The sequence below is a fragment of the Triturus cristatus genome, chromosome 2_1 (assembly GCF_964204655.1).
Source record: "Triturus cristatus chromosome 2_1, aTriCri1.1, whole genome shotgun sequence".
Taxonomy (NCBI): Eukaryota; Metazoa; Chordata; class Amphibia; order Caudata; family Salamandridae; genus Triturus; species Triturus cristatus.
The window spans coordinates 1,047,442,986-1,047,468,676 of record NC_140581.1 but is presented as its reverse complement, the minus strand read 5'-3'; the positions used below and the strand labels follow the sequence as shown (position 1 = coordinate 1,047,468,676).

The 25,691-nt window shown below is 49.2% G+C and overlaps 1 protein-coding gene across 2 annotated transcripts in view; it reads left to right on the top strand.

Moving 5' to 3' along the window:
• Nucleotides 1–25,691, top strand: part of LOC146866324 (E3 ISG15--protein ligase HERC5-like) — a 551,381-nt gene that overhangs the window by 85,362 nt on the left and 440,328 nt on the right. For both annotated transcript variants that reach the window (XM_085635591.1, XM_085635598.1), the window contains exon 6: nucleotides 10,007–10,131. In XM_085635591.1, the coding sequence (XP_085491717.1) occupies nucleotides 10,007–10,131 (125 nt within the window). The remainder of the gene's footprint in view (nucleotides 1–10,006; nucleotides 10,132–25,691) is intronic.

Below are 25,691 nucleotides of genomic sequence, written 5' to 3'. Positions count from 1 at the left end.
GGGACGAGGTAGAGGTTCCACACCCCGCACCTCCCCCTCAACAAACAAACAGTGACTTGCCTCCTCTTCACCTGATCATTCCACACCTGTCGGGGGACGTCTCTCTCAGTTCCTTCCCGTTTATCATACAATAACTTCAGACAGATGGGTCCTAGGAATTATCTAATCCAAGCCTGGAGCTTACCAACAATCCACCAAACATTCCTCCACGTTCGCACAAAATGTCACCAGAGCATCTCCACCTTCTCAAACAAGAGGTTCACTCTCTTCTGCAAAAGGGAGCTATAGAGCCGGTACCTTTAAAATATCAAGGATCCGGCGTGTAGTCCCTATACTTTCTAATGCCCAAAAAGGACGACTCGCTCAGGCCTATACTGGACCTCAGAGAGTTAAATCGATACATTCACTCAGATCATTTTTACATGGTGACACTTCAACGAGTACTACCACTTCTACAGCAAGGCGACTACTCTAGACTTAAAGGGCGCATACTTCCATATTCCAATACATCCCTCTCATCGCAAATACCTCAGGTTTGTGGTGCTTCCATTCAGAGTCACCAAATGTCTAGCAGTAGTTGCTGCTCACCTACGAAGACAACAGATTCATGTCTTCCCATACTTGGACGATTGGCTCATCAAAGCCAGTTCTTACCGAAAGTGTCTCCAGCACACGCAAATAACAGTACAGTTACTGTACACTCTCTGGTTCACAATAAACGTGTTGAAGTCCTATCTTCAACCTTCCAACACGCAAACGTACTTAGGAGCCACTCTCAATACTCAAAAAGCTCTAGCCTGTCCCAATGCGGCCAGAATCTGCAATATTCAGGCTCTAATTTCTCAGTTTCAGCCCAACCAGTCATTACCATCTCGAGTATATATGCAACTGCTGGGAATTATGGCATCTTGCATCATAATAGTTTCCCATGCAAGGCTTCCAATGCGTCCTCTTCAGGAATGCTTAGCACGTCAGTGGAATCAGTCTCAGGGTCAGTTGTCAGATCTAGTGTTGGTAGACGGCTGCACCCATCGCTCTCTTCAGTGATGAAATCTACAAAACCTATACAAAGGGCAGCCACTCATCGACCCACTTCCACAAACAGTACTAATAGCAGATGCTTCGCTCACTGGTTGGGGAGCTCATCTCCAGACTCACACCATTCAAGGTTTGTGGAGTCAAAAGCAAAAGCAACTTCATATCAATCATCTAGAGCTGCTGGTAGTATTTCTAGCTCTCAAAGCCTTCCAGACTCACCTTGCAGTCAATACTGTCCTGATATGCTCAGATAACACGACAGCCATGTATTACATACAGAAACAGGAAAGGACACACCCTCTCCAGCTGTCAAGACTTGCACAAGCCATTTGGAGGTGGGTCATACGTCACAAAAGGTATCTCCAGGCAGGACACCTCCCAGGAGTGAACAAACAAATCGCAGATCTTCTCAGCAGGCAGAGACACCAAATTCACGAGTGGGAACTTTACCCTCAAGTTCTCCTCTCATTCTTTCAAATGTGGGGTTATCAACAAATAGATCTGTTCGCAACACACCGAAACGCAAAATACCCAAAATTTGCCTCCAGGTATCCACACCCATTGTCCAAAGGTAATGCACTATGGATGAACTGGTCAGGGATATTTGCCTATGTTTTTCCACCTCTCCTACTAATTCCACTAGTGATTCCACATCTCTCACACTGATCCTAGTATCTCCCACATGGGCCCTTCAACCTTGGTTCACTACCCTGCTGGAGCTCTCAGTAGTTCCTCATCAAAAACTACATCTCACACCCAGTCTCCCTATGCAGAGACATGGAGAGATAAGACATCCAGATCCCAAAGATCTCAATCTAGCGATCTGGCACCTGAAATCATAGAGTTCGGCTATCTGAACCTTCCACCAGACTGTATGAATATCATTAAAGAGGCCAGAAGGCCTACTACAAGAGCTTGCTAAGCAGCTACATGGAAGCGGTTTGTTATATATTGTAATAACAACCAAATCAATCTGCTTGATGCTTCCATTCAAAATATCATGTTCGAGGCATATGAGCTGCAGAGTTGTACACTTAGCATAGATCGCCATCTGGTGTTGGGCCCGGATGTTTGCAGTTTGTTTTTCTTCTTGGACAGTCTTTGGAAGTCACGAGTTTGGTGACTCCTCCTTCGGTCCGTACTGCGCATGGGCTTCGGCTCCATCCTCAGATTGTTTTTTTCCGCCATCGGGCTCAGATGTGATACTTCGTGCTCCGGCTTCGAACTTCTACGGTTCCAGCCTCGACGGAAAATCCTCGTTTCTTCGAGTTTCTTCATCATCTTCATCTCTCGAAGCGGCACTTTTCTCCATCCCGTACATCGGCACCGGCCTTCGGGCCCTCCTCGACTCCGGTCCCGGCCGATGGAAAGGACTCCGTTCAAAAAGTGCCCAAAATGTGGGTCTAAATTTCCCCACACCGACCTCCATCAGGTGTGTAATCTTTGCCTCTCTCCAGAACACGAGGCCAGAGACTGCCCCGCCTGTAAGTCTTTTCGATCGAAGAAAACCATCCGGGATCGAAAAGCTCGACGCACCATGGCGCACTCATCATCTGCAGCTCCACCGGACATCTTCGGAGACGGCGCCGAAGCTTCGGGGCAAACACACACCGAGCAGGAAGAAGACGTCGTCAGCGCTTCCGAGGCCGACGACTCCGACGTGGAGGACATCACACCGGCGCAGCGGGCCGTGAGTACTGTGCCCCCTCCCACCCCCGCGCCCAAAACCAAAGAGACTCAGGTTACTCCCTCGCCTGCCGGCCTGGGCAAAACCAAGACCAAAGCTTCGATCACCCCACCTTCGGGCTCGGTGTCGAAGCATCCAAAGTCTCACGGCAGCTCGGGATCGAGCCAGCCGACGCCCGGTGCCGAAAAACAGCATCCGGCACCGAAGAAAGCAATATCCAGCTCGACTCCGAAGCCACCGGTGCCGAAGCCTGGACTCTCGGTGCCGACCAAACACAAACATAAATCTGTCGGCACCGACGCTCCGGCGCCGAAAACTCCTTCGACGCCGAAAAAACCGGAGGCCCCAAAAAAGCATGGCGCACACAAACCATCGAAGTCCTCGGTTCCGAAATCACCGGTGCCGACGGACGATTCGACGCCATTGGCTCTGTTTACACCAGACCCTCTACAAAAGACTCTGTCCAAAGATCCAAAGACTGGACTATTGACTTTAATTATCAAGAAAAGACGCCTTGATACTCCGGCTCCTCCTCCACCACCCAAACGGAAGGACTCTGCTACTTCTCCCCTCAGAGTGCCCTCCCCACTACCACCTCCCCTACCTCCTCCACCTCCTCCACCCCCTCCCCCTCCCAGGTCTCCGCCACCTTTACCTCACTACTCTCCGGCCCCGTCCCCAGATCCGGACGACAGGGACCCGGACAATTACCCGGCGGACGCCCCAATGGATCCCACTCCACCAGGGACCCCAGACCTGTGGGAGGATTACAATAACCCTGATGTACCCGATATTCCTCAGGACGACCTATACCCATCCAGGCCGTCTCCTCCAGAGGACTCCTTAGGGTTCCATCATTTAGTGCAGAGAGCAGCACACTACCATGGGGTGGACATGCACACTGAACCAGTGGAAGACGACTTCTTACTGGACACATTCGACATACAGGACAAATCCACCTCTATCTTACCCATGCTTAAGGGTGTCACCAAGCATGCCGCAGAGGTGTTCAAAGACCCTGTCAGGGCCAGGGTACTAAACCCTAGAATAGAGAAAAAGTATAAGGCGGCACCCACAGACCCTGCATACATTAAGGGCCCTGCTCCCTTAGATTCCCTAGTTGTCTCTACAGCTAGAAAGCGGGCTAACTCCCAGACCTCAGGAGAAGCCCCACCGCCAGACAAGGAATCCAAACTCCTAGACGCGTCTGGCAAGCGCACCGCCTCTCAAGCTGCAAACATGTGGCGCATTGCAAACACACAAGCGCTACTTGCGCGCTATGACAGAGCACACTACGATGAACTTGAGGCTCTTATGCAGCACCTCCCCGAGAAACACAAGCGTAGGGCTCATGAGCTAATACAGGAGGGTAAACTCATTACAAACACCTCCATTAAGTGTGCCCTCGATGCAGCCGACACTGCTTCTAGAGCCATAAATACCAGTGTCCTGCTTCGTCGCCATGCCTGGCTCAGGATCTCAGGGTTTAAGCCTGAAGTCCAGGCGTCCATACTCAATCACCCCTTTGACCAACAAACGCTCTTTGGGCCCAAGGTAGACGAAGCGTTGGAAAAGATGAAAAAGGACACAGACACAGCAAAGTCTATGGGGCACTCCAAACACAAGCGTCTAAACGTTCCTTTCGACGCTCCTCCTTTCGTGGCACAGGCAGAGGCTTCTCCACCGATAGCACCTCTACCTCCTACAAATCCCCTCCTCAAAATACCTTTTCAAAGGGCAACCAAAGGGGTGGTTACAGAGGCAACAACAATAAGGGCAGGGGCAAAACTAACAACACCCGTTCTGCCACCCCGCCCACACAATGACTTCCCTCCGCTCCCCCCAGACCATTCCACTCCGGTCGGGGGCAGACTGCAAAACTTTATCCACGCACGGGAGTCCATAACATCGGACAAATGGGTGACCCAAATCATTCGGTCAGGGTACTGTCTCGAGCTAACATCTACCCCACCCAATATCCCACCAAGGCACCGCCCAATGTCTCAAGAACATTCCACACTGCTCAAACAGGAGGTACTCTCCCTCCTCCAAAAACACGCTATAGAGCAGGTCCCCATCAATCAGCAAAATCTAGGGGTTTACTCCCTATATTTCCTAATACCAAAGAAAGACGGGACCCTCAGGCCCATTCTGGACCTCCGGCCTCTAAATGCCTACATACATTCAGACCATTTCCATATGGTCACCCTACAACAAGTCCTCCCGCTCCTCTGTCAGGGAGATTTTCTCACAACATTGGATCTGAAAGACGCATACTTTCACATTCCAATACACCCCTCTCACAGGAAATACCTCAGGTTCGTGGTGGACGGGCAACATTACCAATTCACGGTTCTCCCCTTCGGGGTCACCACCGCACCACGGGTGTTTACCAAATGCCTAGCGGTAGTAGCAGCACACCTCAGACGTCAACACATTCACGTCTTCCCTTACTTAGACGACTGGCTGATAAAAGCCGCGTCTTACCATCAATGCGTGCAGCATACAAACAGCACCATCCAACTGCTCCACCAGCTAGGCTTCACGGTGAACTACCAAAAGTCCCACCTCATACCATCTCACACAAAGCAATACCTCGGGGCCACTATAGACACCTCCAAAGGTATTGCCTATCCAAACACAGCCAGAATCACAAGCATTCAAGCCTTACGCAAAACATTCCTTCCCCAACACTCTCTTCTAGCAAGAGTGTTCATGAAGCTCATAGGAATGATGGCGTCTTGCATCTTTATAGTGCCCCATGCAAGACTACACATGCGTCCACTTCAAGAGTGCCTAGCACAACAGTGGAACCAGGCCCAGGGTCAGCTGACAGATCTGGTGTTGGTGGACGGCCGCACACATCACTCTCTGCAGTGGTGGAACACCACAAACCTTTCAAAAGGGCGGCCGTTCCTGGACCCGGTTCCTCAGGTGATTCTAACAGCGGACGCATCGCTCTCCGGCTGGGGAGCGCACCTCCTACACCTCACAATGCAAGGTCTATGGACGCCACAGCAAAAATTGCTCCACATCAACCATCTGGAGCTCTTGGCGATCTTTCTAGCCCTAAAATCTTTCCAAAAACAGATTTCGGGCAAAGCAGTCCTCATTCGCACAGACAACATGACTGCAATGTATTATATCCCAAAACAGGGGGGGACACACTCTCCCCAGCTCTCCCGCTTATCCCAGAGCATATGGAGATGGGCAATTCCCCAAAACATCTTTCTCCTGGCACAACACGTTCCAGGCGTACAAAACACCATGGCAGATCTGCTCAGCAGACAAACGCAACAACTACACGAATGGGAACTGCATCCGCAAGTTCTTCAACCATTCTTCCAACAGTGGGGGCATCCTCAGATAGACCTCTTCGCCACCCACGAAAACAAAAAATGCCCAAGCTTCGCTGCCAGATACCCACACCCATTGTCCAAGGGCAATGCGATATGGATGAACTGGTCAGGCAGATTTGCATACGCCTTTCCACCTCTCCCACTAATTCCATTAGTGGTCAGGAAGCTACAACAGCACTCCCTCACACTCATTCTGGTAGCTCCGACGTGGGCCAGGCAGCCGTGGTACACCACGCTACTACAACTATCAGTGGTACCACATCAAAAACTGCACCTATCCCCATGCCTCCTAACCCAGAACCATGGAGAAATCAGGCACCCGGACCCAGCTCAGCTCAACCTGGCGATCTGGCTCCTGAAATCCTAGAATTCGGATACCTTAACCTTCCCCCTGATTGCATGAACATCATCATGGAAGCCAGACGTCCTACCACTAGAGCATGTTATGCCGCAAAGTGGAAAAGATTTGTTATTTACTGCCGTAACAATACAATCAACCCTTTAGATGCATCCATACAGCACATCATATGCTATCTGCTCCATCTTCACAGGTGTAACCTGGCATATTCATCCATACGCCTACACCTAGCAGCGATCGCTGCTTATCTACAAAACAGACAGCATTTATCTCTCTTCAGAGTGCCCGCTATTAAAGCCTTCATGGAAGGCCTTAAACGAGTAATTCCTCCCAGGGCACCACCTTCCCCTGTATGGAACCTAAATTTAGATCTTACACGACCAATGGGTCCGCCCTTCGAACCAATGCATAAATGCGAGCTACAGTTTCTCACCTGGAAAACAGCTTTTCTCGTAGCTATCACTTCCCTTAGAAGGGTTGGTGAAATACAAGCGTTCACTATACAAGAACCCTTCATACAAATACATCACAGCAAGGTCATACTTCGCACAAATCCGAAGTTCCTCCCCAAGGTCATTTCCCCCTTTCATCTCAATCAATCGGTGGAATTACCTGTCTTCTTCTCGCAACCTCAATCTGTTGCAGAAAGAGCCTTACACACACTCGATGTAAAAAGGGCCTTGCTATACTACATACAAAGAACGCAACCCTTCAGGAAGACTAAACAATTGTTCGTCTCCTTCGCTCCACCACATAAAGGCAACCCCATTTCTAAATCAGGGATAGCTAGGTGGATTGTAAAATGCATACAGATTTGCTACCAAAAGGCTACAAGAACATTATCTGTCCCGCCTAAAGCCCATTCTACAAGAAAGTTAGGGGCTTCTATGGCCTTTCTAGGGAATATACCCTTAGATGACATCTGCAAAGCAGCCACATGGTCTACACCGCACACCTTCACAAAACATTACTGTGTAGATGTGCATTCCAAGCAGCAAGCTAGAGTGGGCCAGGCTGTACTAAAGACACTATTTCAAACCACTGCAACGGATACCGGTGGTCGCCGCTAGGGTTGGGTACTGCTATATAATCTATGCTAAGTGTACAATCTGCAGCTCATATGCCTCGAACGGAATATGCTACTTACCAGTATGCATCTGTTCTTGGCATGTAGAGCTGCAGAGTTGTACACGCCCACCTGCCTCCCCGGCTACCTGTATCCGTTCCAGTACATCTTATTTAGATACTACACACATGGGTTTCTCACTGTGATTACCAAGCTCCATCATTTCCCTGTTGGCGAAAAACAATCTGAGGATGGAGCCGAAGCCCATGCGCAGTACGGACCGAAGGAGGAGTCACCAAACTTGTGACTTCCAAAGACTGTCCAAGAAGAAAAACAAACTGCAAACATCCGGGCCCAACACCAGATGGCGATCTATGCTAAGTGTACAACTCTGCAGCTCTACATGCCAAGAACAGATGCATACTGGTAAGTAGCATATTCCTTGTTAATTACTACACTTGCAGCAGTCAGGATTAGCTTGCACATCCATACGCTTACATCTTGCTGTAATAGCTGCATACCTTCAAAACAGGCAGCATCTGTCCCTTTTCAGAGTGCCCGTTATCACAGCTTTTATGGAAGGACTCAAAAGAGTTATTCCACCAAGACTTCCACCTGCTCCAGTGTGGAATCTTAACATTGTCCTTACGAGACTAATGGGTTCACCCTTCGAGCCATTGCACAAATGTGAACTACACTTTCTCACTTTGAAAGTTGCTTTCCTAATTGCTATTACATGACTGAGGAGAGTGGGTGAGCTTCAGGCACTAACCATAGAAGAACCATTTTGTCAGGTCCACCAAAAGAAAGTGGTCCTTCACACTAATCCTTAATTCCTACCCAAAGTGGTATTGGCCTTTCATATCAATCAATCTGTTGAGTTGCCTGTGTTTTTTCCTCAACCAGATTCAGTAGCAGAATGCACTCTACACACATTATATGTTAAACGAGCATTATTGTATTACATAGAAAGAACAAAACCATTTCGTAAAACTAAACAACTCTTTGTGGCTTTTGCTCCACCACACAAAGGCAATCCTATCTCTTAATCGGGTATTGCTCGGTGGATAGTTAAATGTATTCAAGCATGTTATGCAAAAGCAAAGGGGACTTTACCAATACTCCCTAGAGTGCATACCACCTGTAAACTAGGGGCTACTATGGCATTCTTAGGACACATCCCCATAGCTGACATCTATAAAGCTGCAACATGGTCTACACCACACATATTCACCAAGCTCTATTGTGTAGATATGTTAGCGAGACAACAGGCTAATGTAGGCCAGGCAGTACTTAAAACACTCTTTCAGATAACTGCAACAGCTACAGGTAAGCCACGGCTTTGGGAGAATTCTGCGGTATAGTCTATGCAAAGCATGTGATCTACAGCTCACATGCCTCGAATGGAAAATGTTACTTACCCAGTAAGCAACTGAACGGAAGATTCACATGCGCCCACCCACCTCCCCGGGTACCTATACCTGTTGCAGTTCTCTCTTACTTTCTATACATACGCATGGACATCTCTATTCTACTCCTACTAATTCCATTCTCACCCTCTGCGGGAAAACAATCTAACAATGGAGGGCGATGCCTATGCGCACTATCACGGAAAGGAGAAGTCACCTACCTCGTGACTGGAAAGACTTCTTCGGAGAAAAACAAAGTACAAACATTCAGACCCAACAATAGATGGCAGGAGTATGCAAAGCATGGGAATCTACAGCTCTACATGCCAAGATCAGATGCTTACTAGGTAAGTAACATTTTCCCTGTCTTCGTACTCCTCACCTGGGAAAGCGCAGCATTTTGGTACTTTCTCAGGTCTACCAGTAATGGTAAATCTGGGAATGTGTCAAAATCTATGGGCGTTGCTTGGGATCATCCAGGCTACGCACAAGGAACGCCTCCCTGGGGCAAAGTAACGTAATGCAGCGATTTGCGCTGCATTGCGTTACTCCAGTGCTTCATTGCGTTGCTCCAGCGCTGCATTACGTTACTCCAGATTTATCAAGCCACTCAGGGTCATACAAAGTGGCCTTGCATGGCTTGATAAATCGCATATTTGGTTGCGTCGTGCAAAAGCGACGCAATCCTTTAATAAATATGGCCCAAGGTGTCTGAATTGAGACCTGTATGAATCAGCTCTATTTATATGGGTTTAGTTAGCCTTATCTTTGTTATTCTATATGTTCAAAAGCTAAACGTTGCCAAATTAGTACAACATATAAGTTTGCTTATATGAGAGTGCAAACAGAAGAATTGTGTATTTTCAGAAATGTCACAACCCATAAATTCTCTTGGTAAATCAATAGTTAAATGCTCTTAAGTGGGAATAAATTATGTTATGCTGTTAAATAAAACATAATAAATGCATTATTAGTAAGTATAAATTGTATATAAGAGTTCACATCTCTGATTTTGTAATTCTGTATTAGTCCATCAAACCTCCCAATAGCGCTAATGTTTTATAGAGATGTTCATATTTCTTTTTAAAGGACGGACTGGTCTACACATTTGGAGCAGGAGAGCATGGACAGCTTGGACACGAATATGCAAAAAATGAGCCGCTCCCTCGTTTGGTAGTTGAATTATGTAAGGTCTCTCAGGTTGCATGTGGAAGGTAAGTGTGCATGCAAAAAGACTTGTAGGTTGTTTCATAACATTGCTATATTTTGTTTTATCAATACAAAATATGTTTAAATGTTTCCTAACCCATAGCATATCACATTTTCAAAAAATGGTATAACATGAAAATATAGATACATTTTAAAGGAATAAGCTCATAAAAAATTGAAAATACATTATAGTCACATTCATTGTTATATTATCAATTATTTTATCAGCACTACAGTGTTCCAAAAAAATCAGTCTAAAATCTGAGCTTCTACTTTTATCTTCATCAGAGGAGTGGTCAGACATGTGCTATCAAATTGAGAACTCCCCTGACACCTTTATCTGTGCCAAGGAAATCCAAAAGGTTGATTCACAACCTCTACCTCAAATTTCTCGTCTCTGTTGTCAGTAATCTTAGCTCTCCCTATCTGCGGCTTTCAATGACCAGTGAGCAAACCTCATCCTCATTAATATTCATACAACACAGAAACTGGGACCTTACTCACATATGTCTTCTGCATAACCACCATCTGTCCAAAACCTTGCAAGCAATCAATGTACTTCATTTTGTCAAGTACCTCCTTCTGATGACCTCCAACTACTTACTGCTGCCAACACCACAACCAACATAGTGACTCACATCTAAAAGGCAGTTCTCGGGGCAAGGCCAAGATGTCCGACTTCTAGGAACTCCCCCATGAAGCTCCCCAGTCCAATGACATCAGTGGCTGGTACGGCCTAGTCCTGGGGGCTAAAACAATGGAAGGGGTTCTGTGACTAAGTGAGGAACCGCCCCCTCTGGAGAGGCCCTGGGCCCACGTCGAACCCTCCGGAGAGCCTCCTGCAGCAGAAAAAGGCCATCACCTCCCACCCATGAGACAGCACTGCCATCTTGGAGAGGGCTGAGTGCGGTTTTGCCGACTTGGACCGCGCAGCCGCAGAGGCCCACAAGCAAGCTGTGACGCTGCTGCTTCCCTGGCCCCACCACCCGCTTTGCTACACCTGGGCGGCTGTTCCAATGACCCGCGGGGGCTGTTGCTGAGGACCTGATCCCTGCAGTTCTCCTCTCTGTTTGACACAAGGAGGGCCGCGGAGCCTAGAGAAGTTGGAGCCTGCTGGGGGGACTGTGTCAACCCTGCCGCCTGGATCTGGCTACCTGTACTCTTGCATAGAGTGCAGAAGGCCCCCCTCATCTGGATTGAAGGGGCCAGAATTGTGAGCGCGGCTGATGCCCGGGGCATGAAGGAGCCCCCCTTCCCTTGAGTAGCTACACACTGTAGGCCTGGAGAGACCCACAGGGGTGGGGGGTGCAACTAGGACCCATAGAGTATGCTGATACGCCGGTCTGTTTGGAGGCCCTCAAGTTACTGTGACTGTGGTTGACCCCGGAGAGTGATAGGGAGTATCCACGCCCCAATCCATTTCCTCCTGGAAGGAGACCACACTCCTTGATGGCACAGGGGAATTGCTGAGTGCCTACCTTGGATCTCCTTGAAGACCTGGACTCTGAGAGTCACTGAGGGCCGACCTCGAACACTGCGATAGGTGTAGACAGCTGCAGAGGTGCTGGCCACAGTGCACACCTGGTAGGAGCTTCCCTCCCCAGGGGTGGCCATTGCTTGGTGCATATACTACACAGCAGTCAACCACCGATTGAAACGATCTGGCCAAGAGAGCCCCTCCAATGACAAACTATGGTGACCCACAAAATAAAGAAAGACTCCACACTAAAGAACATGCTCACAAAGATGTCCGAGAAGCAGACCGTCGTCCGCACAGAGGAACCCTCTGCGGGTCCCCCGATGGCGCTGGAGATGGCAGGCGACGCTGAGGATCTCCTGGCCCCAGTCATTCATGGAAGCTCTAATTACCACACTCCGCGAGGACATAGCAGCAGGTAACCATATGATGACGTTCGAGACAGGTGGACATTCCCACGAAGAAGAATTAGAGAACCACAGATGTAACTGGTAGAGCTCCAAGAGCACAATCTGGGCTTGCAGCTCCATGTTGAAGATCTGGAGAACAGATCACGTCACTCTAACATTCGAGTTAAGAAGGTCCCCTTACAAGTAGGTGCAGACCTACGTTATATGCCTCTTCCGCCTTGTACACTCAGAGTTGGCTGAGAAAGAGATAGTACTGGATACTGGACCTCATACATAGAGCAGGCCACCCTGCTACGACACCGGGGCAGCCTCAGGACATCTTAATTTTTGTTCATAACTACAAGATGAAAGAAGCCATAATAGCAGCTGCCAGAGACCAGAGTCCTGTGATGTTTGAAGGAACCAAAGTTTGGCTCTATCAGGACCTGTCCCCTATCATGTTGCAACGGTGCCGCCTCTTTAGATCGATCACCACCTACCTCCGGAAACACACCACAAAATAGAAATGGGGGCACTCCTTCTGCCTGAATTTTGTCTGGAAGAACGCAACCCATGTGGTTCACAAGGTGGAGGAGGACAACAATGTCCTTGTTCTATGTAGCACTTCCAGAACTACCCCTTCCACCCCCACGGGGAGCCACAGATGTCCCTCAGTGCAGTAGTTCACTACTAAAGGCAGACAGCAGCGCTGCATGCAGAGAGCCACTCCCAAACCCATATTGGATGAAAGTAGACGAGAACCCAGCACACTTCTCCAGCGGACCGAGACACCAACCAAGATTCTACATCGTAATGACTCTGGCCTGTCAACGCCCTGTTTTTGACTGGCCACAGACCCCACATCATTGCCCACCCAGGAATCCAGGGCAGACTGGTCGCCATGGCCACATTGCTGTTTAGGACACACATCGGGCTGGTGGGGCCTCGACCGCACCTGCCACATCCCTTACGTCTCGAAGTAGTCGCCACCATGAATCCGCACCTCGGATTGTTAGAACTCCCATGGAGGGAATGGTAGTTTGTTGCGTTGCTCCCCCCACATTTGTTCTACCCCCCTGACCAGGAGGTTCCTTACACTGCTGTCCTTGCTGAACCAAAAAGGTCCAAGCTTCATTACGAACTGCATGGGACAGTTGTCCTTGGAGGTCATGCACCACCCACACCCTCATCTCTTACAGATAGTCAAGATCATTAGCTATAATGTCAGAGGCCGCAATTCCAGTGCCAAATGACTGGCTCTCTTGGCCTTTCTCAAAGACTCACAATACAACATTGCCCTCCTGCAGGAGTTGCACTTCCTTAAAAATGACTGGGAAGGCTCCATTCCTGCTGGTTTGATAGACAGTTTTTCTCCTCTGCCCACAGTAAGACAGCGGGGGTATCTATACTCTTAGTTAACCATTTCCCAACCCAAGTCACACACTCACATGTGGAGATTCGCGGGAAAATTCTCTCCTTCCGCCTAACGGTGTACATCTAAACCTTTACCCTTTCTATGATAAACACTCCCAATGACCACCTGGAAAAATGTGTGCTTTAGGACTTGGGCCTAGTATCAGTCACATCAGATACTGATGTAGTAGTGGGGGGGCACTACAGTCTGGTTCACGACAACTCCCTTGGCAGATCAACACAAAAGGTGGGTCTAACTGGGGCTTTCACAGACACTGGACTCTGGTGGCTCACCAATGTGAGCCTAGCGGATGGATAGCGCACTAAGCACCCTACCTCTTGCGGATACACTTTCTTTTCAGTCGCACACCAAACGTACACCCGAATTGACCAATTCCTAGTTGTCCCATGCATTCTGGCAACCCTGCGACAAGCAGAGATAGAGGTGGCAGCATTGTCTAACCACTCGCCGATCACACTGACAACTATTATGCCAGGAAGAGGGGCTCAGGTACACACATGGTGACTCAATGACCATTTTCTTGCATCCGACTCCACAAAAAAGAGATACAGGATGCTATTCATCACTTTCTCAATGATAATGAATGCCGGACATGGCCATCTTCCTACTCTGGGACACACTGAAAACAGTAGTAAGGACGCCCTTCCTTGCAATCTCTGCAAAGCTCAACTGGGAGCAACAGGAGAAGAGAGAGGAACTAGAGGCATGGGTCAGTGAATTAGAAGAGGCACATAGGGGCTCACAGACTATGTTGGTAGCTGAATCTGATCAGGAGAACTGAGGTGCTGAACTGGGACAGGGCAGAATATGCCCTCTTCCAGACCAAGCAAAAATATTATGCAGGGTCTAATAAATCTGAATGGCTCCTGGTCCACAAATTGACAGCCCAGTCCCAGAAACATCAGATTTCTGAAATCTGTCAGGCAGGCGGTATTAGAGTCTGTCAGGACCTTTGAGCCTTTTAAAACCACACTGTACAAAGCTGAGAAGATGACTATGGGGGACTTCCAGGGGTTCCTGCCTCCCACACCTCCTACATGCCTACCCGACGGCGAAGCCATATCGCTTGAGGCAGATATCTGCCAAGACGAGGTACTGTCCATAATTTCCAGACTCCAACCTGGTAAAGCACCCGGGGTCTAACAGCTTCACATGGGATCTTGAAAACTCTTTGGGCCTCAACTTGCCCCAATACTTGTCCGACTCTACAACTCCATAGGAGACTCAGGCACACTTCCCCCCACCATGAGAGAGGCAGTTATCATGGTGATACCAAAACCCGGGAAAGATCCTGCACAGTATGCATGCTAGCGCCCCATTTCCCTCTTAAATGTTGATGCTAAGCTCTTCACGATATACTGGCCACCCGGTTGAACCCATAACTGCAGGTATTAATTGACCCAGATCAAGCTGGCTTTATACCTGAAAGATGGTGCTGTGACAACACCAAACTCCTCCTCCATCTTATGGACAAGGCTACCCGGTCACTCATGCCAGCACTACTTGTGTCCATTGATGCAGAATGGGCATTTCATCGGGTGCACTGGCCATTTCTCTGGCTGGTACTGGAAAGGGCAGGACTTGGACAGCAGTCCCTGTTGTTGGTTTGGAGCAACTACGCTAGCCCGAGGGCTCAGGTGCGAGTTAATAGCACCCTGTCTCGGCTCTTTGCGATTTACAGGGGTACCAGGCAGGGCTGCCGTCCGTCCCCCATTCTTTTTGCGCTTTACATGGAACCACTAGCGGTCCAGATACAGGCAAATACACTGATCATAACCCGGCCCTGTATGCTGATGACATAATTATCTCACTGACCCAACCCCATTTTCACTCCCTCTCTTATGGAAGATCTTAAGGCATTTGGAAGAGCCTTGGGCTTCAAAGTGAACTTTAAAAAAAAAACCAAATCCTCAACATGACCACCCCACTGGCCAACCTGGAGCGAAGCTTTCCATTCCAATAGACCCGTAAAGGGGTGCCATATCTGGGACTTACTTTAAGTTCCTCCCTTAGGTTATGTTCCTCCCTTAGAGAGATGGTGGAGTGTTACAATTGCTCACTCCTAGACACTGCCCGCAAGGATCTTCAGAGCTGGAAATCGGGTGTTTGTCCTGGATGGGCAGACTAGCTGTAGTGATGATGACACTGTTACCCAAGTTCCTCTACATAATGCAGACGCTCCTCTTGGTTCCACCACTACTTGTGCTAACAAAACTCCAGCACAGGATAGAATCATACATTTGGGATGGTAGGAAGCCCTGCATGGCAAGGAAACAAGCTTACCTTTCGGTTGCAGATGGCGGCTTTGGGGTACCTCAATTTACATACTACTACTTAGTTGCCCAAATTAGATACATGGTTGAATGGAACAGGCCCCTTACAGGAAAACGTTGGTGCTTCATCAACCTAACCATAGTAAGGATTCATATATGGAAGGTTCCGTGGCTTGCCAAAAAGCATCGCCCAGCAGGGGTGTACATCTGCCCTATCACCAGTTCCACCATGAGGGCGTGTGATAGAGTGATTGTAAAGAGAGGACTGTCCTCCCCTATTTTCCCGCTCACCCCTATTATAGGAAACCCGGCATTCCGACCCGCATTCATGGGGACAGAATTATCATGCAGGGAAACACCCAGCTGCAATCGCATTGGCAAACTATACGATCATTTGGGGCACCTGACTTCCTGCAACTCTGAGACAACTAGAGCCTCCCTGACAGTGCATTTTGGCACTATTCAATGGTTAAACACTGGGTCACCCACCCATCGATCCAACCGTACACTAGTAGACCACTCACTAAATTTGAATAATGGTTATTCCCTAAAACAGAGGACACACATCTGCTCTCTGACATACACACCTTTGTAAACTTACCCACAGACAGCAGTAAGTCTCCAACTCAAAAGAAGTGAGAGGGCAACTTAGAACACACCTTCACATCTAGGGAATGGGCCGATTTCATCCACAATACAAAAGAGTTGGTCAAAGCTAAAGGAAAATATTCGTCCAAATCACATCACCCAAAATAAACACATTATTCAAATAGGTCTGAAATTTTAGCACATTTATATCAGAGTCGGCATAATGAAATCAGTCAATACAATTGCCAAGAGGTGCTTCAAGGGGAAGTGAAAGTGAAGTACTCGTGTAAGGGTTTCAAAAGTGAAGTTGGAAAATGTACAATATTTACATACATTTTACAACAACCTGTCTAGCCATCTGTTGGCTACAACTGAGTAAAGATACACAATAGTAAAGAAAGATACAGTAAATCAATTACTGTCATTTATATGTGGATGCATATACAGTACAGGTTTACAGTAAGGGACAGTCATCTTTTCGACTCCAATGGAATTCGGAGAAGCAATGAGTCTCTAAAGCGTGCTAGGACAGAAGGAGCCACCTTGTTTCCACGGCAGACGTGTCAGTGAAATTAGTCACATAGATGGGCCCGTAGGCTCCTGTGTCAGAGACACAAGTTTTTCCGAATGGGTTGGAGATTACAAAGCGTGTGGGCTCGTAGGTCAAACAATAAATAAATGGGCCCCGTGGCATCGACAAGGAACTTATCAAAGTTTTGAAAATAGCTGTATGCATAGGAACAGAATCATCAGAATAACCAACTCTTTTGTACCATAATTGACCCAGGTCTGGTACTTCATTGGGTTTCCCCATTTTTGTGTAACGATTTCATCCACAGAACACGCACCTCCTCCTTTAGTTTATCAGGGAAAGAATCTATGCTGAAGATGGCCCACTCTTGGTATTACAACCGAGCCAGGGTGGCACGCTGGAAGGCCAACACTCACTGCTAGATCACTTTTCCATTTTGTTGCACAGGATTACATAAGGAAGATGTTTTTTTTTTTTTTAATTTCTTGTTGGGCACCGTTTTATTTTGTAAGCCAGAGAGCATGCAGAGAAAATGTATATTTATTAGGATGTATTCTGTTAGTTATGTATTTGTTTATAGGTTTCCATTAGCATGTAGTCATAAATGGGTCTTTCAGTTCTTCATGTAGTAAATCTGAAACTTTGATATGCAGTCTACTTTATTTTTTGGGCTTATTTGCTACTTTTAGTAATATAGTGCTACTAAGTTGAAAAACCTTATAACTGAAAAAAAAAACTTACTCTGCCTACCTCCAGTACCTAAAAGCATCATCTGCAGACCCTAATATCTAATCCTGCAAATTTCAGCAAAATCCGTCTGACCGTTTTCGTGCTATGCGAAATAAAAAAGTCTATGTAAAATGGATTAGACATGTCTGCAAAGTTTTTGACAAAAATCCCTATCTTTGCTGACCATAACTATAACTGTAACTACAGAGTGGCTACCACCACTCTGATATATATATATATATATATATATTACCTGCTGGTGGTCGCCAGTAGGTAGTTATAGTTTGGACCTATTTCCATAGGAAATCCACAACATTCTATTCCCAATAACTTTGGCGCCGATTGACGAATCTTCGGGAAATTTTCAAAACTTTTGGCCAGCTCCGGTCCGCTATTATCCTGAAAGTCTCGGGATGATTTGTTTAGCGGGGGCTGAGAAAAAAGGGGGGTCCCAAAACGTGTTTTTCCCATGCAATTTCCCATAGGACCTTTAGCCGCAGCTACAGCCCGAAATGCTGAACGGAATCACACCAAATTTGGCAAAGAGGTAGTCCTCAGTTCAGACTCGTGCCATTTGCTTAAATGGTGTCAAACTGTTCAGTAGTTCCTGAGAAAATTACATTTAAAAGTACATATATATCTATGGGCGCGCTGGATCTGCGCACCCTGAGCGCACCCTCCCGATCACGCGCTGAATTCTAATTGGCTGTCAAGTGGTTGTCAACATTCGAAACCAGGAACTGTTGGCAGCCATTTTGTGCCTCGGTAGAAGCGAGGCTGAAGAAGTCTGTGGAATAAGTGTTCAAAACGTATAAAGGGGCAGGGTAGAAATACCCTGACCCTCTAGACCTGCTTAGGGGGTCCCAGAAGGACTCCCAGGGCCCCCCAAAGTTTTTTTTTTTTTTTAAACCGTAAAGTGCGCACAGGGTGCGCGGATCCTGCCGTAAAAGAAATAAAAAATCCCGGAGGCAAAATTATTAAATTTAAAGGGGGCCCAGAGGGGACCCCCAGCCCCGGGGACCGCCACCCCTCCCCTAGGGCTACAAAATAAATTGGGAGGGGCTCGTAAGCCCCTCCCAGTATAATTTGTGGGGGGGGCTCAACGGCCCCCCCAAGCCCCGGGGACCACCACTCCCCGGGGCTTTATGTATTGAGGGAGGTGGGCTGTGTGGCCCCCCTCCTGGAGCCCCTCGAGGGCCCTGGGGACCACCACCCCCAGGGCCGGCTCCTGCAGTGTCCTGGGGTGCCCACCCCCAGGACACTGTTGTTTGCTATGAGAGGGCGGGAGTCTCCCGCCGTCCCATAGCAAACTTCATTTGGATTTTGAAAGAGAGAGCAGGGAAACCTGCTCTCTCTTTCAAAACCCAAACCATATTGCTTTTCCACACGGGGAGCTGCATTACAGCAGCTCCCCATGTAGAAAAGCAATGCCGGCTCCCGAAGGACGCGGGGAGCCGGCTGGGACCGTGGGGGCGTTGGGGCTCCTCCCACGGTTCCCAATGTTTTTTTATAAGCCCCGGGGGATGGGGTCCCCGGGGATAATAAAAATTATTGATAGGGGCTATTTATTTTTTTTACGGTAAAATTAGGAGTCGCGCAGCTCTCAGCGCGGCCCCCTGGTGTGCACGCGTTGGGTGCACGACTACTAAACTGAAGGGTGCGCGACTCCAAAACAAAAGAATAAAAACAATAAAAAATAATAATATATGTATATTTAAAAGAATATAAAATAATTAAAAATATATATATTTATTTTATTAAAATCTTTTTTTTTAAATGTGTAGTGTAATTTTAAAAAAAATATAAAAATAAGTACATTCCAAAAATGTAGTTAAATAATATAAAAAAATTAGAACAAGAAATAAAATTTAAAAATATCATTTAAAAATCCTTTGAAATTCACTGAAAAAACCATAAGTTTCAGACATGTTATACTTAAGAATTAGCATTTAAAAAACCTTTGAAATTCACTGAAAAAAACATAGGTTTCAGGCACGTTATAGTTAGAAATTAGCAATTAAAAAACCTTAGAAATTCACTGAAAAAAACATAGGTTTTAGGGAAAGTTATAGTTAGTTGGACATTTTACTCATACAAAACCATAGAAATTCCCCCGTTATAGTTAGTTCTGCTAACTATAACTCGCGCTCCCGCAATGCACTGCTGATGACATCACATATTACATCACTCATGACATGGTCAGTGAATATATATATATATAATATATATATATATATATATTCCGCTCTCCGTCACTTTTGTACGCTCTCCTCAAACACACGGACACAGACCACAAGGTAAGTGTTGAATCTTTATTCCAATGTCGCCATTACGCATTTCGGCACCTCGAGAGCCTTGATCACATGACATGACAACCACTCTAATATGTATATATATATATATTATCTACTGGCAGGTTCCATAAGAAAAGTGTTTTTTGTTTTGATAATAACTTTGTCCTGCTTGATGAATCTCCATGAAATTTTCAGAAAACTTCCCCTTTTGCGGTTCAGCTGCTGTGTTGAAAGTTTCAGGGTGTTCCGTCAAGTGAGGTTGAGAAAAAAGGGGGGCCCCAAAACGCGCTTTCCCCATGTTAAGTCAATGGGGATTTTTCATTTTTTTTTTTTTTTTTTTTTTTTTTTTTTGAAACCGTTTATTACAAATCTCAAGAATATACAAATATGGGCCCACAACCTTCCGGCCGGCCGCTAGGAATGGCAGAAACATATGGCATACGTTCATAGAACACTTGGCGTTACAAAGGAGCATAAGCAGGAGTTATCAACATCATGGGCCACAGCCATAATACCCCACAGTACGGTTTCATTTTATACAAACAACAAGAAAAACAACACCCACAAGGCTACCCACAGTCAAAAGTAGCAGCACGTGCTCCCCAATGGGGAACCCCAACTATGCAGAGGAGTCCAAAGAGGGGAAGGGAAACAGAGCGAGGACTGGGGGAACCCTGTGCCCGGGGCTAGGGGAAGGAGTCAGCTAAGGGGACGGGGCTGGTGAGGCAGCAGGCAGCAACGGTGGCGCGCAAATACTCCCACGGTAGGCGTTCCAGGGGCCCCACACTTTCACCCATGTCCCAGGCTTACCCCTCGCCACATACACCACCTTTTCTCGAAACATGCACCAGTCCATGTGCTCTTTCCAGGCCGACACCGCCGGGGGGTTCTGGGATCCCCACAGTTGCGCAATATCACGCTTAGCAATCATATATCCCAGAGTCACCCACCACGTTTGCGGAGCCGAGTAGTCAGTTGGTTCCCACACATTCAACAGGCATCTCCTCGCTTCCGGCAGCAGCGCAACACGCGTAACCACTCGCAGGACCTTGTGCACACCGCGCCAGAATCACTCCACCTTCGGGCATTCCCATAAAATATGCAGGAAGGTCGCCACGGCACCACAACCACGCTTACACAATCCATCCTCAGTATAGCCCATACGCTGAAGCCTTGGCCCCGTCATGTAGACCCGGTGGAGTATCTTAAGCTGGACGAAGCGAAGGCGAGCCGGTATAGCCACCTCCTTCGGAGAGGCCACCGTGGAGGTCCAGTCCTCATCGTCCAATTCCAGACCGTCGGCAACCCAAGCCTCGCGAAGGCCAATCAGCAAGCCCGATCGATCATTAATCAGTTTTTTATAAATAAGGGAGATCGTGCTGTCTGGGACGTGGCCATCTAGCACTCTATCCTCCAGGGGGGAAGACTCCGGGATGGAGGCGACGTCTGGGAAGACGGAGCCCAGTGCATGACGGATCTGCAGGTATCGAAAGTATTCACTGCCCTGCAACTGAAACTCCGTCTGCAGCATCTCGAATGTTTTAAATCCTCCCCTCGACCAGAGATCCCCCACTTTACTGATGCCTATCGTGTCCCATCTCCCAAAGCCCTTCGAGGTCCAGAGAGAGCCCAACTTCTCAGACGCATACAGCGGTGACGCCCGGGTCAAACGGTCCTTCCACCCCATAGCTGCATTAGCCGCATGCCATACTCTGACCATGACACGCGTAGGTCCCGTCAAGCGAGCGTCGGGCGCGCCGGAGTAGAGCGCTCGATTGTAGTCGCCACCGGGCAGTAGCATCTTGTCCATCTCAAATGCCGGGTTCAAGGCGGGCCCATAGAGGCCATGGTTAATTGCAGCTAGCTGGGAGGCCCAGTAATACTGTTTAATATCCGGGAGGGCGATCCCCCCGTCATACCATGGGAGCGTCAACTTCGCCAGGGCAATGCGCGGCCTCCCGTCCCAGAACAGGCGGCGCTGTAAACTCTCCACCTCACGGAAGTAGCGCGCCGGGACTGGGTCCATAGTGTTCTGGAGAGCGTATAAGAAACGTGGCAACGACATCATCTTAAACAACGCCGCCCGGCCGAGCGGCGAAAGCGGCAGGCGCCGCCAGCGCACGACGTCCTCCTTCAAGCGCTGGAGAGGGGGAAGCAAGTTCCGCTCGTAGCGGGCCTCTGGGTCCAGAGTAATGTAGACACCCAGGTATCGAAACCCCTGAGAGGCAATTTGAATCGGACAACCCCGCGGAAGGACAGGAGCCTCCCCAGAGAGCACATACACGCATGATTTAGCCCAGTTGATGACAAGGCCTGAATTCCGGCCGAATGAACGTAAAACATCAACCAGGACTATGAGTGACTTACGTGGGGAGGCTAGGTACAAAAGGATGTCGTCAGCGTATAGGGACACACGGTCCTCATACTCGGGGGTCCAACGGAGACCACGGATGGAGGGGTGCCACCGCAGCCACTCCGCCAGGGGCTCCAAGGCCAGCGCAAACAGGAGCGGCGACAAGGGGCAGCCCTGTCGCGTGCCCCGGCCCAGCTCGAATGGGGCCGAAACTCTTCCATTCACCACCACCTGCGCCAATGGGCCCGAATACAACAATTTGACCCAACTGATGAAGCCCGGGCCGAATCCAAACTTCGCCAGCATCGCCCAAATGTATGGCCACTCAAGCGTGTCAAACGCCATAGTGGCGTCTAAGGACGCCAAAATGGCCGGCTCCCGCACGAATGGGACACGTGCGAGCACCCCGTGCAAGCGCCGCAGATTAAGGGCCGTGTTGCGATGGGGGATAAAGCCGGACTGGTCTTGGTGGACCAGGTCGCCCACCACGCCGACCAGCCGATTGGCCAGCACTTTGGCGAGAATTTTGGGCTCCGCATTCAAGAGCGAGATAGGCCGATAGGATGTGACCCGGTCCCGAGGCCTCCCCTCCTTGTGGATCACCACGATAGTAGCCAGACGCTGGTCCGGCGGGAGGGAGCCCAGCGAGTGGGCCGCCAGGAACATCGCGCGGAGGTGGGGTGCCAGTACATCTGGTCGCAACTTATATAACTCGATAGGGATGCCATTCGGGCCCATGGCCTTGCCAGAGGCAACCGAACGTATGGCGAGGGCAATTTCGTCGGATGTAGGAGCGGCATCCAGCGACACCCTGTCCTCCTCCGAGAGGGAGGGCAGCGCGATATCCCTAAGCAGGGAATGGGAGTCCTCCTCCGAGCAAGGAGAGACCGGAGAATACACCTCGCGGAAATAATCCGCGAAACAGGAGACAATTTCTTCTGGCTCGGTGACACTCACACCTTTTTATCCAACCACGCTATCAGTTTGCCCGCCTTATCACCCACATCATACAGTCGCCCCTGTTGCTCCCTACTGAGGCCCCTGGCCGCCTCCGTAACGAGGGCCCTGTAGGCCGCCTGCTTAAGTTGTAGGACATGTAGTGCAGCATCCGTCACTCCGCCCTCTAAATCACCCTCCAATTCAGCAATTTCGGCCTCCACCCGGGTAACCTCCTCCCGCTCGCGCCTCCGGGCATGGGAAATAAGGGACAGGGCCTCTCCTCTGAGAACTGTCTTGAAGGCTTCCCACAAGGAGATAGCCGAAGGGACGGACCCCACATTCTCATCAAAGTATCGCTGCAAGGATTTAATCACATCAGCGCGAATGGTGGGGTCGCGCAGGTACCAGGCATTGATGGGAGCTACCCTGCCCTCACCCCTCGGAAGGACATCAAAATGGAACAGGAGCGGGGAATGATCTGAGATACCCCGCGCCAGATGGCGCACCTCCCCCACACTCCCAGCATAGGCCGCCGGGACAAGGACATGATCAAGCCGTGAGAGGCTACCATGGGCCCCCGAGTGGAAAGTGTACTGCCGCTGCGTGGGATGTTTTAAGCGCCAGCAGTCCACCAATCCCAGTGAATCCAAGAGGCCGGATAACCACGCCTGGGCCCGGGGGAGGTCCCTAGGGGGGTGACGATCCAGAGTCCCAGAAACCACCGCATTGAAGTCCCCCCCAACCACTAGGAGTCCCCCCGGAAGGCCCAGGAGGAGGCGCCCCAGGTCTGCAAAAGTGGTCGCCTGTAGCCCCGGTGGGACGTATACTGATACAAAGACCGCTACTTTGCCTTCCATTCTCCCCACTAAAACAGCATAGCGTCCCCTATCATCATGGCGCACTTCATCAATTTCCAACGGGAGCGAGTTCTTCACCATAATGCCCACACCCCGTGAGCCCGACGTGAAGCCCGAGTGGGCCACCAAACGATAGCCACGCCGATTCATGGCACAAAAAGAGTTTCCAATAAGGTGTGTCTCCTGCAGGAAGACTACATCGGGTGAGATTCGTTTCAAATACTGCAGGACCACACCTCGTTTGATCCTATCCCCCAGTCCATTAACGATCCAAGACAACAAAGTCAAATCCCTACCCCCCATCACACACAGGAGCCATCAGTCGTCCCCCGGAGAGCGGCTTAAAAACAGTACAGAAAAGGGTTTGCCTTGTGGTAAAAACGAACAACACCCCACCCCAACTCCCCCACCCCAACAGAACTCCCCCCTCCCTGCACCCCTGCATGAGCCCAAACAGCCGATTTTTCATTTTTTGAACCCGACTACAGCCCGAACATGCTGAATGGAATTATACCAAATTGGGCAGAAAGCTAGATGTTGGTCCAGAAAGCATGCTTTTTTGATTTGGTGTAAATCCATTCAATAGTTTTTGGGATATCTATCATTAAAAAATATAGATACCTGGGGATGCGAGTCCTTGCAGTGGAGTTGCGGATCCTACTAACATTTGATTGGCTGCCAACACTTTAACCAGGAAGTGTTGGCAGCCATCTTGGAAAAAAACATTTTTTTAAAAAGAAAAGGGGGTAGGGTATGTATACCCTAACCTCCCCAGATATGGTGGGGGGGTCCCTGAGAGACACCGGCAGGGGTAAAAAACCCCAATTTTTTTGTAATTTTTAAAAAGCAAGCGTGGGCTCCCGCGCTTGTTTAAAATAAACCCCAGGTGGGCCAGGTCCCGGGGGCATGGTGCAAATGTAGGAGGGGGCGCATGGGGCCCCCCTCCTAGGGCTATTGAAAGCCCAAGGGACTTTCACCTCCCTGGGGCAGTATCATAATTAATAAATGAGTGGGAGCCTCGCGGGTGCCCCAGGGACTGCTACCCCGGGGCACTATTGTTATAGAAAAAAAATGTGGGGGAGGCCCTATGGCCTTCCCTGCAGCCCTGGGGACCACTTCCTCCTTGGGGAAGTTACTTAATTATATGCAAGGGAGCCTCGCGTCTCTCCTGCTGCCCTGGGTACCACCACCTCCCCGGGGCACTGTTGTATAAAAATGCAGGGGGCACTCGCCCCCCCCCCGTTGCCCCGGGGACCACCACCTCCCGGGGACACATACATTCCATAATTTAATAAACAAAATGCAGGGGAGGCCCTACGGCCCCCCCCCCCCCGCTGCCCCAGGGACCGCAACCTCCCCAGGGCTACAGTGAAATAATGAAGGGGGTCTGTTTGGGACCTACAGACTTGGGGACCACCACCTCCCCATGGCTTACTTAACATTGGAAGGGCGCCGCACGCCCCCCCTCGTGGAGCCCTAGATGGCCCTCAGGACCGCCACCCCCAGGTCTGGCTCCAGCAGAGTCCCGGGGTGCCCGCCCGCAGTACATTGCAGTTTGCTATGGCATGGCGGGAGCACCGCTTCCACCATGGCATAGCAAACATTTGCTCTGCTTTCAACAATGTAGAGCAAAAAATGATCTCGCTGTTTGAAAGCAGAACAAATGTCTGTTTCCTTGCTTGCTGTGTAGTGAGCAGGG